Below are 17,085 nucleotides of genomic sequence, written 5' to 3' on the forward strand. Positions count from 1 at the left end.
ACTTACTGGGTTTTGGTATGTATGTATGTATGTATGTATGTATATTTTGTTTGAGACAGGGTCTCACTCTGTCACATAGGCTGGAATGCAGTGAGTGGTATGATCACAGCTCACAGTGGCCTTGACTTTCTGGGCTTAAGGATTCTCCCACCTTAGCCTCCCAGGTAGCTGAGACTACAGGTGCTCGCCACCCTGCCCAGCATTTTTTTTTTTTTTTTTTTTTTGTATCTTTACTAGAGACAGTGTTTCTCCACGTTGTCCAGAGTAGTCTTCAACTCCCAGGTTCAGATAATTCACCAGCCTTGACTTCCCAAAGTGCTGGATTACAGGCATGAGCCACCATAACTGGCCTAGTTTTTACTTGTACTAAAGTTGTTCAGATATGTGCTATAAGACAGTTTTATAACGTTTACTCCACAGCAAGTAGCACCCTACTCCTTTCCACCATCACTTCTATTTGCAACTCTTCCAGCTGATTGTTTTTTATTTATCTCTGTTATCCTCAATGACATAAAAAATACTGATTTTCTACTATGGATGCTTATGATTTGACTTACTTTGCCCTGTACTAATCTCCCTTGTCTCCCTCTCTCCCTCCTTCCCTTCTTTTCTCTCTTTCTCCCTCTTTCTCTCTCTCTCTCTCTCTCTCTCTCTCGCCTACTCTCTCCAATATACACACACTTTTCCTCAATAATCTTGATATCTAAACTACTCAATGTTTAGATGATTTTAAATACATAAATACTACACGCAGCCAAGCCATGTAAAATACTATGTATTTTTTCCATTTTGGTACATTTTCCCTATTGTTAATAATTACCTTGTTTTATTCATTGGACTAATTTGTATGTACCAAACCTTCCAAATCTTTATTAATTTTTGTTTTCATAATCATATTTTTTAAATTTAAAGGTTTATTTCCCTGAAAATTTTAAAACACCATTTTCTTTTTTTCATGGTTATAAAGCAGGCTCTTACCTTTCTGAGAATATATGCATTTTAAATGTAAGTGTTATGTTTCTTCCTGCTCTTTGGTTCCCCCATGTTGTCTTCAGAATCTAAGGCTTGATATTAGAGTAGTTCCTCAGATATCTGCTAATCTTGATTAAATGGATATACTTAAGAGCAAGGACTAAAAGCTAACTAGAAGCTCTTGGTTCATGGGTAAGGCTTGTGCACTGTAAGCTTTAGTGCAGGATGGTTTGACTGCTCTTTTTCCTTCAGGGAGCTTTGATGTCAACATATTCCTATGTTTCCTCTTGGGATGGTCAATTTTACTCTATTTTTTATTTCCAACGAAAAAAAAAAAAAATCCAGTCTTTTTCTGACTGTGGGAGAACAATTCCCCTTTCCTGAGGCAGAAGAGGGGTTCCAGGATTCCAAGTGCTTCCAAGCACATTTCTGACCAAGCTTCCTTACTGTATATTCTAGCACCTGGCTTCCATTTTCTCTTCCAGAGGCAACTAGTAGAGGTAGTTTATGAGTCTTTGGCAGATTTTACTGTGTTAAGTTGGTTAATAGCTTTCTCAAAATTTCCCTTATGATTCTGTTTTCTTGAGTCTGCTAAGGTATTTATCAATTGTCTGTTTCCTTTCTAGCTTCTAATATTTTTTTGCTCCTGTACAATCTCGTTTTTCTCCATATGCTTTTGCCTTTTTGAAAAAGTTCTTCCTATCATTTTCATCAGGATAGGTGCAGTTTAGATGTGTTTCCTCAATCTATCAACTTTAATGCAAAAGCTTCCAGTGTATACTCTCCCCCCAGTATATATTTTAGATGCATACATATTTCCATGTCTACTTACACCACCAAAGTAAGCCACTATCCACTCTTACCTGGACTACTACTACATAGCCTAAATTGTTTCTCAACTTCTACCTCTTTTCTTTTGCTAATCAATTATCCTAATGATACCTAATGCTTCAAAATCTAAAAGAATCAATTACTTGCCATCACATATCAAATAAAACCCAAACTCCTTGCCACGGCCTAGGCAGTTAAGATGTTTTGTGTTGGCATGCTGCAGAAAACCCAATTCCAACTACCTAACATAGTCCTAAAATGCACTGACTCATATATTTGGAAATCCTGAAACTACAGAGGCTTCAGGATTGACTTAACATGACTCTGGCTTGGATTTACTATGATTCTCTCTAGGTTTTATCCTTCTTTACGTGGCTGCTTATTCTTTCAGATGGCAGCAAAATAACTCTAAGAGTTCCAGTTTTACATCTTTCACAAGAGAATAGCCAGAGAAAGAGCTAAAAGTTGCCTCTCATAATCTTCCAGAGAATGAGGAGAAACGTTCCCAGAAGCCTGAAGGAAGCCACTTCTGAGGCCTCATTGGACTGAAATGCGCCAAGTTTCTACTCCAGGCAAAAAGATTAAATAAATTATCCTTAGACCAAGGAGCTCTGTGGATAGGGGCATAGCCTATGTTGAGGAAGGCATCGGTATTTTAGTAAATCAAAGGGTAAGAGTGAAAATTAATACTAAGTATAGTAAGCAGAAAAGCAGCCCTAAATTATATCCACATAAAGTCCCTCAAATCTGTGACTGTTACCACTTTATTTAGAGAAAGGGTCTATGCTTCTGCACAGCAAAAGAAATAATCAGCAGAGGAAACAGACAACCCAGAAAGTGGGAGAAAATCTTTGAAATCTATACATCCAATGAAGGACTAACATCCATAATCTACAAGAAACTCAAATTGGCAAGAAAAGAACAAAACAATCCTATCACAAAACGGGTTAAGGGCATAAATAGATAATTATCAAAAGAAGATATAAAAAAATCAACAAACATGAAAAAATGTTCAACATCACTAATGGTCAGGAAAATGCAAGTCAAAACCACATTGCAATACCACCTTACTCTTGTAAGAATGATCATAACAAAAAAAAATAGATGTTGGCATGGATGCAGGTGAAAACGGAACAATTTTACATTGCTGGTGAGAATGGAAACTAGTACAACTACTATGGAAAACAGTGTGGAGATTCTGTAAAGTACTAAAAGTGGAACTACCATTTGATCCAGCAATCCTGCTGCTGGATAACTACCCAGAGGAAAATAAGTCATTTTACAAAAAAGATACACACGTATGTTTACAGCAGCACATTTGCAATTGCAAACATATGGAAACAGCCCAAATGCCCATCAGTCAACAAGTGAATAAACAAATTGTGGTATATAAATATACCATGAAATACTACACAGCCATGAAAAGGAACGAAATAATGGTATTCACATCAACCTGGATGGGATTGAAGACCATTATTTTAAGTAACGTAACTCGGAAATGGAAAACCAAACATCGTATGTTCTCACTCATAAGTGGGAGCTAAGCTATCCAGACTCCAAGGCATCAGAATGATACAATGTACTTTGGGGACTCAGGGCAAAAGGTGGGAGGGAGTGAGAGATAAAAGACGACCAATTGGGTAGTGTATACTGTTTGGGTGATGGGTGAACCAAAATCTCAGAAATCACACTAAAAGACTTAATCATGTAACCAAATACCACCTGTTTCCCCAAATTCTATAGGATGAAATCAGAAAGAAAAAGGGTCTTTGCAGAAGTGATTAAATTAAGAATCTGAGATGAAGAGATAACCCTAAATTGTGCAGGAAGTCCCTAACTGCTATCACAAATATTCTCGTGAGAGAGAGGCAGGGAGTTATTAGAAAATGGTGGCGATTATGTGAAGATGGAGCAGACAGAGGTGCAGCCACAGCCATGAAAAGCTGGCAGCCCCTAAAAGATGTTAAGAAGCAAGAAAATACTCTCTCTTCACGCTACAGGAAGATATGTGGCCCTGTCTACACTATTATTTAAGAATCCTGGCCTCAGAACTGTGAAGAGAATATATTTCTTTTGTTTTAAGGCACTAGTTTGTGGTAATTTGTTACATCAGTCATAGAAAACTAATATAATAAGCAATATAGCAATCCTTTCCTGTCCACATTTTTCTCAACTCCTTATGCAGCTCTCTACCTTTCTTTTACAACCTGAACACACTGCCTCCTTTCAAATATTCAAGTAACATGCTCCCAGCCATATATGCTATAACTGTCTTTCAATGACATGTTAGACTACAAAAATTCTTACTCCAGCTCTTTAGCTACATAACTCCCTCTTGTCCTATTTAAAGTTACTTCCTGCATTAGGCCTTCCTTGTCTCAACAATCTAAATGTATTCTGCAGCTATTGGATATAATATTTGGTAACTATCTATTAGATCCATTTGGTATATAATGTCATTTAAGTCCAGTATTTCTTGGTTAATTTTCTGTCTAAATGATCTACCCAATGCTGAAAAGTCCAGTGTTGAAGTCTCCAGCTAGTATTTTATTGGGCCTATCTCTATCTTTAGCTCTAATAATATTTGCTTTATATATCTGGGTATTCAAGTGTGAGTATATATACATTTACAATTGTTATAACCGCTTACTGAACTGACTCCTTTATCATTATATAAATTTTTAATCTATTTTTATGGTTTTGTTTTGAAATCTATTTTGTCTAAGTATAGTTACTTTTGCTCTCTTTTGGTTTCCATTGGCATGTGATATTTTTCACTAGCCTTTTATTTTCAGCCTATGAGTGTCTTTATAGGTAAAGTATGTTTCTTGGAGGCAATAGAGCAATATGTATTTTTAAAAATCCATTCAGCCCCCTGTCTTTTGATTGCATAATTTAATCCATTTACATTCAATGATATTATTAATAAGCAAGGACTGACTCCTGCCATTTTGATATTCATTTTCTCGTCATTTTGTCATCCTGCCTTCCTTTGTTTTCTTTATTCCTGTCTTCTTTAAACTGAAGGTAATTTTTTTCTGCAGCTACATTTTAATTTCTTGCCTTTTATTTTTTGTGTATCTGTTATATGTTTTTCTAATTTGAGGTTACTATGAGGCTTCCAAATGACATCTTATAACTCATTATTTTGAACTAATGACAACACTGATTACATAAGCTAGCAAACTAAAAAGCAAAGAGAAAACTGATAAAGAATATTCTACATTTTAACTTCATCCCTCTGCTTTCTAATGTTTTGTTGTTTTTGTTTATTTAGATCTTGGTACACTATGTCTTGAAATGTTGCTGTAGTTATTATTTTTGATAGGCTCATCTTTTAGTCTATTTAACATAAGAGTAGTTTACACACCACAGTTACAGTGTTATAATGTTTTGTGTTTTCTGTATACTTATTACTACCAGTGAGTTTTGTACCTTCAGGTGATTACTTATCATTCATTAATGTCCTTTTCTTTCAGATTAGAAAACTCCCTTTTGCATTTCTTGGAGGATAGATCTGGTGTTGATGAAATTCCTCAGCTTTTGTTTGTCTGGGAAAGTATTTCTCCATGTTTAAAGGATATTTTCATTGGATAAACTATTCTAGGATAAAAGGATTTTTCCTTCAGCATTTGAAACATGTCATGCCACTCTCTTCTAGCCTGTAAGTTTTCTGCTGAAATGTCCACTGCCAGAGGTATTGGCAGTCCTTTGTATGTTACTTATCTATTTTCTCTTGATGCTTTTAGCATCGTTTCTTTACCCTTGACCTTTGGAAGTTTGATTATTAAATGTCTTGAGGTAGTCTCCTTTGGGTTAAAATCTGCTTGGTGTTCCATAACCTTCTTATACTTGAAAGGTGATATTTTTCTCTATGTTTGGGAGATCACTTTGAATAAACTTTCTACCCGGAACTCTTTCCTTCTTCTTTAAGGCTAATAACTCTTAGATTTGCCCTTTTGAAGCTAGTTTCTAGATACTGTAGGGATGCTTCATTCTTTTTTGTTCTTTTTTCTTTTTTCTCCTCTGACTGCGTGTTTTCAAATATCCTGTCTTCAAATTAATTCCTTATTCTGCTTGATCAATTGTGCTGTTAAGAATATCCAATAAATTATTCAGTGTGTCAACTGCATTTTTCAACTCTAGAATTTCTGCTTGATTCTTCTAAATTATTTCAATCTCTGTTAAATTTATCTGATAGATTTCTATATTCCTTCTCTGTATTACTTTGATTTTCATTGAGCTTCCTAAAAACAGTTACTTTGAATTCTGTGTCTAAAAGGTCACATATCTCTGTTTCTCTGGGTTTGGTCACTGGTGCCTTATTTAGTTTGTCTGGTGAGGTAATGTTTTCCTGGATGGTCTTGATGCTTGTGGGTGTCATCAGTGTGTTTAATGTAGTCTTTGCAATCTGGGCTTGTTTGCACCTACACTTCTTGAGAAGGCTTTCCATGTACTCAAAGGGACTTTGGGCATTATGATCTAGTATTTGGTCATTGCAGCTGCATCTGTACTAGGAGGCACCCTAAGCCCAGAAATATTGTTGCTCTTACAGATTCACAGAGTTACCATTTAGATGGTCTTTGGTTAGATCCAGAAAAATCCCCTGTATTGACAGAAACACTTGTTCTCTTGTCTTAACTTCCCCCAGATGGAACGTCTTTGTCTTGGCTGAACTGCCTGAAACTGGAAAAAGGCTGATACAAGCGCCCCTGTGGTCACCACCAATGGGACCTGGCTGGGTCAGATCCAGAGCCAGCAAAGCACTGGGTCTTGCCCAAGGGCCACAGCAGCCACTGTTCATAATATCCAAAGTCCCTTTGAATACATGGAAAGCTTTCTCAAGATGGGTGGCTACTGCTTAGCTACCACCTATGTTCACTCAAGGCCCAAGGGATCTACAATTAGAAGCTAGCAAATCCAGCCAGGTTTGTGTCCTTCACTTCAGAGTGGCAAGTTCCCTCTAGCCCCAGCCAGGTCCAGAGATGATGCCTGGGGGCATGGGCCTGGAATCAGGAAACTTAGAAATCTACCTAGCGCTCTATTCTACTGTGGCTGGGCTTGCACCCAAGCTGCAAAGCAAGTCCTTCCCACCCTTCTTCCCCATTTCCTTAAGCAGAAGAGTCTCTCCCGTGGCCAGCACTATCTTGGGCACACAGAAAGAAGTGCCCTGGCTACACCAACATTCACTCAAAGCCCAAAGGCTCATAAGTCAGCTTGTGGTGAATGGTGCCCATCCTAAGTCTCTCCCTTCAGGGCAATATGTTCCCCTACCCCGGGCAAGTCCAGAAATGCCATCCAGGAGCAAAGTCTTGGAATTGGGGATCTCAGGTGCTTTCCTGGTGCTCTGCCTCACTGTGGCCAGGCTGGTACCCAGGCTACAAGCAAAGAACCCTTTATTATTCTGTCTCCTTTTCTCAAGCAGAAGTAGTCTCTCCCCAAAGTTATCACATCTGGGAATGTGCTGGCTCACACCTGAAGCCAACATGGCTCTGGGTCTCACCAAAGGCTGGTGGTGAGCACTGCCTGGCTACCAATTTATTCAGGGTCCAAGGGCTCTTTATTCAGCAAATGATAAATGTTGCCAGGACTAGCCCCTTCCCTTTAAGGCAATGACTTCCCTTCTGCCCCATGGTGTGTTTAGAAATGTTATCCAGGAGTTAGAGTCTGTGACAGAGGCCTTAGAAGTCTGCCTGCTGCCTTATTTTACTACAGATGAGCTGGTATCCAAGTTGCAAAACAAAATTCTCTTTACTCTCCCCTCCACCTTCCTCAAGCAGTTGTAAGAAGTCTTGGAGGTACAAGCTGAACTGCCCAGGGTTGGTGGAGGGGGTGACACAAGCACTTCCTTGGTTGCCTCAGCTGGTCTAGTTTCCATGTATATTCCAAGCTCCCTGGTTTCAAGCCCAGAATAGCACCAGGACTCCTGCAGGACTTGCAGTCCTTGTGGTCTAGGTTGCCTTTCATGTTTATTTAGAACCCCAAAACACTTTAGCCCATGGTGGCAGGACTTGCCAAAACTCAGGTTCCAACTGCCAGGATGGATGATTTGCCTCTAGTCAGGGCTCGTAGAAATGCTCCCTCTATGGGCACAAGCTGAGTTCTGCCCCCTGTTGCTTCCCACTGACAGGACAGCACTAACCTCCAAAGCAACATCCCACAATTGTTACATTCTTTCTCCCCCAAACACGCAGATCATCTTTCTGTGCCACATGGCCGCTGCCAGGGAATAGGGAAGGAATGATGTAAGCAATTCAAGACAGATTTTCCTTCCCTCTTCCATGCCTCTTTCCTTAATGTGATGTTAAAATCAGGTACTATTACAGCTCACCTGATTTCTGGTTCTTATGAAGGTCCTTTCTTGTGTTAACAGTTGTTCACTGTAGTGCTCCTGTGCAGGCGAAGCGGGTGCAGTGATTGCTAGAGGCTTGTATTCTGGCATCTTGCTCTGCCTCCTTTGATAGTTTTATGTACACACAAGCAAAACCATATAACTTACTTATAGCCAATAAAAAAAGAACAAAAAACAGGTGATCCTATACTGCACCACAGAACAGGATTTTTTTTCTCCTTTTGCTGTCCATAAACACACTTTTTTTTTTTTTTTGAGACCTAGTCTGGCTTGTGACCCTGGCTAGAGTAGAAGGGCACAATCTTAGCTCACTGCAAACTCCACCTCCCAGGTTCAAGCGATTCTCCTGCCTCAGCCTCCCAGGTAGCTGGGACTACAAGCGCCTGCCACCACACCTGGCTAATTTTTGTATTTTTAGTAGAGATGGGGTTTTGCCATGATGGCCTGGCTGGTCCTGCACTCCTGACCTCAGGTGATCTACCTGCCTCAGCCTCCCAAAGTGCTGGGATTACAGGTTTGAGCCACCATGCCTGGCCCTATAAACATGTTTACACATAATATAATTCAGCAATTTACCCAAAGCAATGTAAATATTGTCTTTATAAAATTTAGAGAAATGGCACTAAGGTCTTTCATTACCAATGATTATTTTCTTTAACCCATAAACAAAAGTCAGTTTATTTCTTTTGCACTTAGGAAAAAAAGGTAGAAAACTATAAAAATTAATGATGGAAATATGACATAATAGCAAGAGCAAAATATTTGCATTCATACACCTGAACATGAGATCTGAGTCTTCTACTACTGGTTATTTACTTCCCCTGAGTCCAGTAACCTGCCTGACCTCAATTTTTTCAGCCATAAACTGAAGACAGAAATAACAATCATGACACAGAGTTGTTATCTGAACAGATAATAAGTTCCAAGTGAAAGTGCTTTATAAACTATAAAGCATTATAGGAAAGAAGACTGCTATTAATTATTTTAGTAAGAGGTATTTAAATGTATAGTATACTTTGAAAGTAAAATGAAGAAAGTTCTGTTCTGTCTCTTTTTCCTTCCTCTGCATGAGCAATGTAAGTTAAACACTGCTTTGAAAATTCAGGAAACGTCTGATTTATATATCGATGCAGTCATCAAAAGAAGTATTAAGATTTTGGTTTATGATACAACTGTTTCAGTAAATGCTCATCTAATTAAAGTAAAATTGCAGGAACATTAACCCAAGATTTTTCCCTTTTTTTTTTTTAAATGACAGCTTCTTGCTCTGTTGCCCAGTTTAGAGTGCTGTCATGTGACCTGTGCTCACTGCAACCTCTGCCTCCTGGGCCCAAGCAATCCTCCCACCTCAGACTCATGAGTAGCTGGGACTACAGGCATCTACGACCATGCCTGGCTATTATTATTCTTTATTTTATTTTCTGCAGAGACAGGGTCTTGCCATGTTGCCCAGGCTGGTCTCAAACTCCTAGGCTCAAGTGACCTGCCCACCCCAGCTGCCCAAACTACTGGGAATAGAGGGGTGAACCACCATGCCTTGCCTGCCTTTTCCTATTTAAAAAAAAAATACAACTATGCACATGGATGAAATGAGCCTTAACCTTAGACTTCCTTTATATTTCCCAAGAAATATTCTCAAACAAAGCAGACTGGTTAAGTAACTGATTAATAGCCATGACCATAAAAAATAAAAAAAACCCAGAGGATCAGGCTGTTGGAAAATTGGCAAAGGAAGAAAAGCCTGTTATTACTTAAACAATGTCCTTACTTGCAGCAGAGAAACATATAACAAATACTGCTATACTTACTCTTTCCACTGGTCCCTTCCTACAGGGCTGCGCTATGTTGTATCTCTGATATAGGATATTGAATTTGATGATTCCCTGCTAGACTGTCATTCCTTCTTCAATCACAGTGATTTTTGCTTAGATCATTTTGGACAGTTTATGGATAAATTTGAAGATATGATTCATGAAATTAATAAAATTAATTGAGCAGAATCAAATCAAAAAGTCAACATATTTTACTGGTCAATAAAATTATGGCATGAATAAGTTTCAAGATACAACTAAGGAATACACACTAGTTAAAAAAAAAAAATCCGATTTCATGAACCATATCTTCAGATTTATTTATAAACCACCTGAAATGATCTAAGCAAAAATCACTGTGATTGAAGCAAAAAAGACAGTCTAAGAGGGAATCACCAAGTTCAAAATCCTGTATCAGAGATGCAACATAGCACAGCTCTATAGGAAGGGGCCAATGGGAAAAGTAAGCAAAACCTAATATTCAAATAGTTAAATTTACAGAGGATTTTCCATAATTAAAACGGAAAGGAAAATATCCACTATGCTCTACTAAGATCCTTGCTCAATTTGAAGCTGTGGCTGTGGAAAATAGTGAGACAAAAAGATGATATCCAACGTCCTAATGCATATGGAGTTACTTGATGTTAATAAGAGCTGCTGTTTAGAAAATCAGCTGATGGCATTTAAGTGTGTGAGAGTATACAAAATATAAGTTGTCACTTCTTTTCATTACCTTATTTTCAATTCAAAAAATACCTCATGTTGCTACTGCAACAAACTCAGCATTGTCTTGGGCATAGTGGAGAAAACAAGATATCACTTCCTCAAGAGAATAGTAACAAAAAGAAACATTTATTAAGTTCTTATATGATGTCAGATATTATGCTAAGTATTTAGCTCTATGAAGTGATCACATTTATTACCTACATTTTACAGATATAGAACTTGGAGATTAGTAAACTTGTCTAAAATCAAAGCTAATGAATAAAAGTTTCAAAATTCTAATTCAAGCTATTCATTTCAGTGCTAAAAATTATTAAAAATGTGTTCATTTAAGATTCTTATTTTTTGATGTAGGCATTTATCCTTATAAGTTTCCTTATTACTATTTTTGCTGCATCCCATGGGTTTTGGTCAATTCTGTTCTCGTTTTTGTTTTGAGATACTTGGCTTTTCCCTTTGATTTATTCTTTGACACAAAGTTTGTTCAGAATTATATTGTTTAGTTTCTACATTCTTGTAAATTTTACCATTTTACTTATTGTTGTTGAATTCTTATCTCATTTTATTGTGGTCAGAAACATCTAGAAATACTTTGACTTTCTAAAATGGTTAAGACTTGTTTGTGACCTAAAATTTGATTTATCCTAGGGAATATTCTGTATGCACTTGAGAAGAATGTGTATTCTGCTGCTGCTGAGTGGTAAGTTCTATATATGTCAGTTAAACCCATTTACTCTATAGTGTTGTTCAAGTCAGCTGTCTCTTTATTGATTTTTCTGTCTGGATCTTCCATCCATTATTGTAATTGAGGTATTAAAGTTCACTACAAACAATAAACTAAGCCCAAAATAAGCAGAAAAAAAGAGAGAATAATAAAGATTAGAGCAAAAAATTGTGAATAAGGAAATAGTTTAAAAATTTAAAAATCTAAGAGTTTGCTTTTTAAAAAGATAAAATAACTGGAAAACCCTTAGCTAGAGTAAGAAAAGAAAAAGAAGACAAACAAAATCAGAAGTCAAAAAGGAGACATTATAATGGATGTCTGAGACATAAAATGGGTCATAAGGGAATTGTTATGACAACTACATGCCAACAATCTGGATGGCTTATAAGAAATGGATAAGTTCCTAAATACATACAACTTACCTAACCTGAATCAGGAAGAAAAAAAAGCCACAACAGACCAGTAACAAATCAGGGGATTGAGTCAGTAATCCAAAGTCTCTCAACAAATGATCTGATGACTACACAGGTGAATCTTACCAAATATTCAAAGAGGAAGTAAGACCAATCTTTATTAAACTCTTCCTGAAAATAAAAAAGGGACCACTTCCAAACAGTTTATGAAGTCAGGATTATCCTGATACCACAACCAGGAAGATTCTACAAGAAATGACAACTAGAGCTTTCATTTCAAACTTGTGATGATATAGATCATTCTATAGATGAAGTATATATTTCCTATGTCACTTGCTAGATCGTTCTATAGATGAAGTAGATATTTCCTATGTCACTTGCCACTGTGTCAGCCATTGCTGAACAGTTGGTCAACAGTTGAAGAACAAGTGAATGAATGGCTTGCTTGCAGGAGTAACTGTTGCAGTTGGAACCTGAGTTTTGGCAAGCCCTGCCACCATGGGCTAAATTATTCTAGGGTTCTAAATAAACATGAAAGGCAACTCAACCACAAGGATTGCAATTCCTGCACAAGTCCTGGTGCTGTGCTGGGCTTGGAGCCAGGGAACTTGGAGCTCATGAAACCTAGTGAGATACCAGCTGAGGCAACTAAGAAAGTGCTCATGTCACCCCCTCCACCAACCCTAGGCAGCACAGCTTATACCTCCAAGACCCCTTCCATCTGCTTGAGGAAGGTGGAAGAAAGAGTAAAGAGGACTTTCATTCGCAAGTTTATGTGTAGTTAATTCTACACGTTCTCCTCCTTCAATTCCCAAGGCTGTTCTGGTGTAGGTGTAAGTCATAAAAACCTCCAATACATAGATGAAGGAAAGACTAGACTGGAAAAATAATTGCATCATCCAGTAACACTGATGTGGAATATAAATGTCAGCATCTTCAAGGTTCCAAGTTACATAAAGACTGCTTAGTTTTTAAAAAGAAAGGAAAAATAAATTCAGTAGTTTAAGAAATATTAAATATTAAAGATATTTTGATGGTTTCAAAATGGATTTTATATCCCCAACGCAACTATGGCAACTCTGATATTTAATTCCTGATTGACTACGTCAAAAAGAAAAATATTTCCATTTTCCAGACAGAAAATTCACTATCTTTCACATATGCTAAAAGCTTAATCATAAACTTTTCTAAAATATTGGTCAAATCATACCTTAATAGAGAAAGAAAGAACAGACGTACATGCAACAAATTGGTTTATCAGTGCAAATTTTATCAAAATTTTGAAAACTCAGATGAAGCTCCACTGTACAAAAACACTAAATGTTATATCATAACACTGAGGCAAATATTTAACAATGATGTATCCAAACAAACAAGGTCCAATAACCTTTTTCCTACAGTGAAATATAGCAAATAAGTTAGACAGACATTTTGGTTTTCTCTATTATATTTTTGGTAGTCAATTAAAGAGGATTAAAATGTGAAGCCATTTGGAGTTCCCCAGAAAAGGATCAGATAGCAAAGAAGGCAGAAATCATATGAAAGAGAAACTCTCTACCATGTCTCAAGAGCCAAACAATGAAACAATTTCAGGTTATCTCAATGTCACTTGTCAAAAAAAAAAAAAATCCCTGAGTACATCTTTCTAATCCATGTCATCCCTTTCTAACACATGTTATGTTAAATAAGTAAGAAGAAAAACATAATAAAGTTTTATATAATGTGCTCCTTAGCCAATTCACCCACATCTTCAGAGTGTCCATGGGGCATTTGCCACTTATAAGGGAAAGACCAAAAAAGAGAAAAATATTCTTCAACCTCAAGACATTTACTAGTCAATGTCCGAAAAAGGGCAAATTCAACATAATACAGACAATCCATCATGAGGAATTTAACACTCACAGAAGTTTGGGTTTTTTAGTGGTTATTTCCAAAAGTTTTGAGACTTTTTGAACAATAGGAAGTAGAAACGGACCAGGGAAAACATAAGAAAAAAAGAATCCAAGAGTGCTGATAATAGAGCAGAGAAAGTAATTAAAAGTAGAGAAGAACAAGATTGAAGCAAAGGCATCTTTTCAGAAAACTATGCTGTAGCAATTAGAAGCCAGAGGTGGAGACATCATGACAAACAAGAGCTGCAGACAGCTGCAAAAAAAAGACCCAGTAAGGGACTCTTTAAACCACAAGGCTAAAGCACAACAACAGACATTATCCAAAGGGATGTTTAAATTACTAGCATCTTTATGAATAAAAGAGGGATTTATTACTTACCCGATTTATATGATTGCTTCCTAAAATAGTATGTAGCAGGGTTTTCTCAAAGTCTTCCAACTTCTTTGAACATTTTTTAAGAATATGATTAGATAAGTTATTGTCACTGATCAGGCTAGCTAAAGTACCAACAGCTTCTGTCCAAAATCTTGAAAAAGGAAGTTTGGGATTATGATAAAAAGTGATCAGGCCATCCAGCAACTGAAAAACAGAATCAGAGACTGTGGAATAGTCTTTTTCAAAGTAGGTTAAGTCTCTTTTAAGACTACCTGATTCTGTCAAGTTCTTCAGTTCAAGCAGATATTGCAAGAATTGCATGTGAGAAGACAAAGGATTTTTCAGGATAGTACAAGGTTTTTTCACAAGAGGAAGCTGTGGAAAGTGAGTAGAGGTACAGCTTTCCACAAAGTGCCGGGACAGGTTTGAAGGTTCAGTTCTCTGCTCACTTGACAGATCACACCCAGAATCTTCCATCAAAGTTAATGTACTTTGAGAACTCTTAGGTTCGTGAGCCTCCAACTGGGAAGACAGGTTTCCTGGAAAAGAAAGGAATGGAAGGATTATCTTCATGCAACTAAAATTTCTTCATGTAAAACCAGCCATTGATGTTTACCTTAAAATAAGAAATAAAGTAAATATGCATTAAACATTTAACAAGCAGTAGTGTAAAAATTGAGTAAAGAAAAAACCGTAACATAAATTGTATAGACTGTAGAATGAGATGGGTAGAAAGCAAAGGTGATTCATTCATGTATTTTCAGGTTATTATCTCTCACTCAATTATAATGCCAAGCTTAAAAGACACAAAGGAGAAAGCCACAAGACCTGAAGGAGGTCACAGTCTGGTAGTGAATCCAATAGGTAACTACAAAGCAGTAGGGTGTACCCAGACTAGAGATTTGTTTAGGGAACTATAAAATCAGGAGGACCCTTGAACAGCCCACCTTGTTAGATTAGTATATCCTGGAAGAGGTCATGATGGAACTACTTATAAAGTAGCAGTTCAAAGCTAAAGTTAGGAGAAGAGAGAAGGCAAGAGAATTCCATACACCTAAGGGGTAAGTGTAACAGCACAAATACAAAAGGAAAAATAATGGCATTTGTGTACGTGAGGACCCACAAGTAATCTGAGTCGTTTCCATAGAAAGTGTAAGGTAAGAGACTTAAGATGAATAATGTAGAGGCCAGATCATTAAGGATAATATAAGACATACTAAGAACCTTACAATTAATCCTGTAAAGTATAGAGTGAATTTCCAACTTCTATAGCATAAGAACCCTTTGGAAAATGTATGCACATACACACATATCTGATATATAAATATAAATACAGATAATATCTACATATCTCTGTATATGTATATCACATATATGTGTGTATATATATATACATGTGTATGTACATATGTGTGTATATGTGGTATAGATCCATGAAACTATGTCTACAACCTCTAGAATGTCCTCATCTTGACTGAAAAACACTGCATTTAGAGCTAAGTCTAATAACTTTAGGTCACTCTTTGACAGAAATACCATCATAAATACAAACAAAGTGGTGGTTGTTTTTAAATGGATTACCAGTAAAATGCACAAACCAAATTGAAAAGTTCTCATTGAATATTCTAAAGCACACACACATATCCATGAAACTAAGTATGAGGAATACGGCTGTCAGCAGTGAGAACAAGAATGAGGCACTGAAAGTTGTAACGCAGAAAAATGAAATGATCTTATTTTAATTTCATCACTCTGTTGGTTATAGAAAGGGCTTATTTGAGGAGAACATAAAAAAACATTGAGAGATTAACTGAAAAGCACTTCTGTAAGTCCCAACCTCGGGTGAAGAATGGAATGAATTAAGCAGCTGCAGTGGAAGAGAAAGAAAAGGATTTACTGGAAAAATAAACACAAAATATTAACATGTAATCTGGAGACCAGCTTACTGACTGAATATGAGCAGTGAAGTGGAAGTACGAATAAACACATCCCATGGTTCTGACTTAGGTGACTAGGTAGATTATTGTGCTACCAATTGAAATAATAAAATGATAAAAGAATTGGCTTGGGAGAGACTATGAAAAGTCCAGGTTTAGTCATGTAAATTCTGAAGCAGCTGGAGAAAATCTAGTGACAGATGATCCTCTGGATATTGGTCACATAAGCCTAAGACTGGGTAGAAGATCTAGACTGAAAATGTATTTTAGGAGTCATCCATGCGTAGGTGGTAGACTCTATAAAAATGGTTACAATCATACAGAGAATACGGGCAGTGAGTAAAGAGGATCAGAAAAGGGACCCTGAGTGGGATCAATATTTGAAGGCTAGATAGAGACATAACAGTCATTAAGAAAATAACAAAGGAACAATTTAAAAGGTACAAGAGAAGACAACTGTGTCATACAAGTCAAGGAAATAGTTTCGGGAAGAACTAAATATATGAAGCAAAAAAGTCCATCAAAACAATGAGTTGAAAAAACATCTGTTGGAATTGCTAATTAAAACAAACCAAAAAAAACACCAGTTACCTCATCCAAAGCAGCTTTATCCAGAGCAGTTTTGGTCAACTGGACAGGGTGGCAGGCAGAGAACTTATTGCAATAGACTGAAGAGTAAATGAGAAGAAAGTCAGTGAAGACTGGAAGTCAGCAGAGAAAGTAAGCAAAAAACACTTCTGAGAACTTAGATCAGGAAAGCATAAAATGGATAGCAACTGCAGACAAATGTAACATGACAAATTGAGTGAAACAAGAAAATATACTTTAAAAAGTGGATAAGCAAAGGTTGGAGATAATGAGAGAAAAGAATGGCAGGTGAGACATGGCCCTGGAGAAGGTAAAAGACTGAGTCAAGGACCCCAGTAGACGGGCTGGGATCTGTAAAGCCAAAGTAAACATTTTTATCTAAGGCTGAAGGAAAGAGGATAAGAAAGTTTAGGACTGTACAGAACTATTACTGGCATGTAGGAAGTTAATGGAGATTTCACCCGAC

At 37.0% G+C, this 17,085-nt stretch overlaps 1 protein-coding gene across 1 annotated transcript in view; it reads right to left on the minus strand.

Annotated features, from left to right (window-relative positions):
* The window catches only part of MEI4 (meiotic double-stranded break formation protein 4), a 181,226-nt gene that overhangs the window by 128,879 nt on the left and 35,262 nt on the right, over nucleotides 1–17,085 (minus strand). Inside the window, exon 2 of the mRNA XM_010334154.2 lies at nucleotides 14,098–14,633. Within this exon, the coding sequence (XP_010332456.2) occupies nucleotides 14,098–14,633 (536 nt within the window). The remainder of the gene's footprint in view (nucleotides 1–14,097; nucleotides 14,634–17,085) is intronic.

Source organism: Saimiri boliviensis, chromosome 4 (assembly GCF_048565385.1).
Source record: "Saimiri boliviensis isolate mSaiBol1 chromosome 4, mSaiBol1.pri, whole genome shotgun sequence".
Classification (NCBI taxonomy): domain Eukaryota; kingdom Metazoa; phylum Chordata; class Mammalia; order Primates; family Cebidae; genus Saimiri; species Saimiri boliviensis.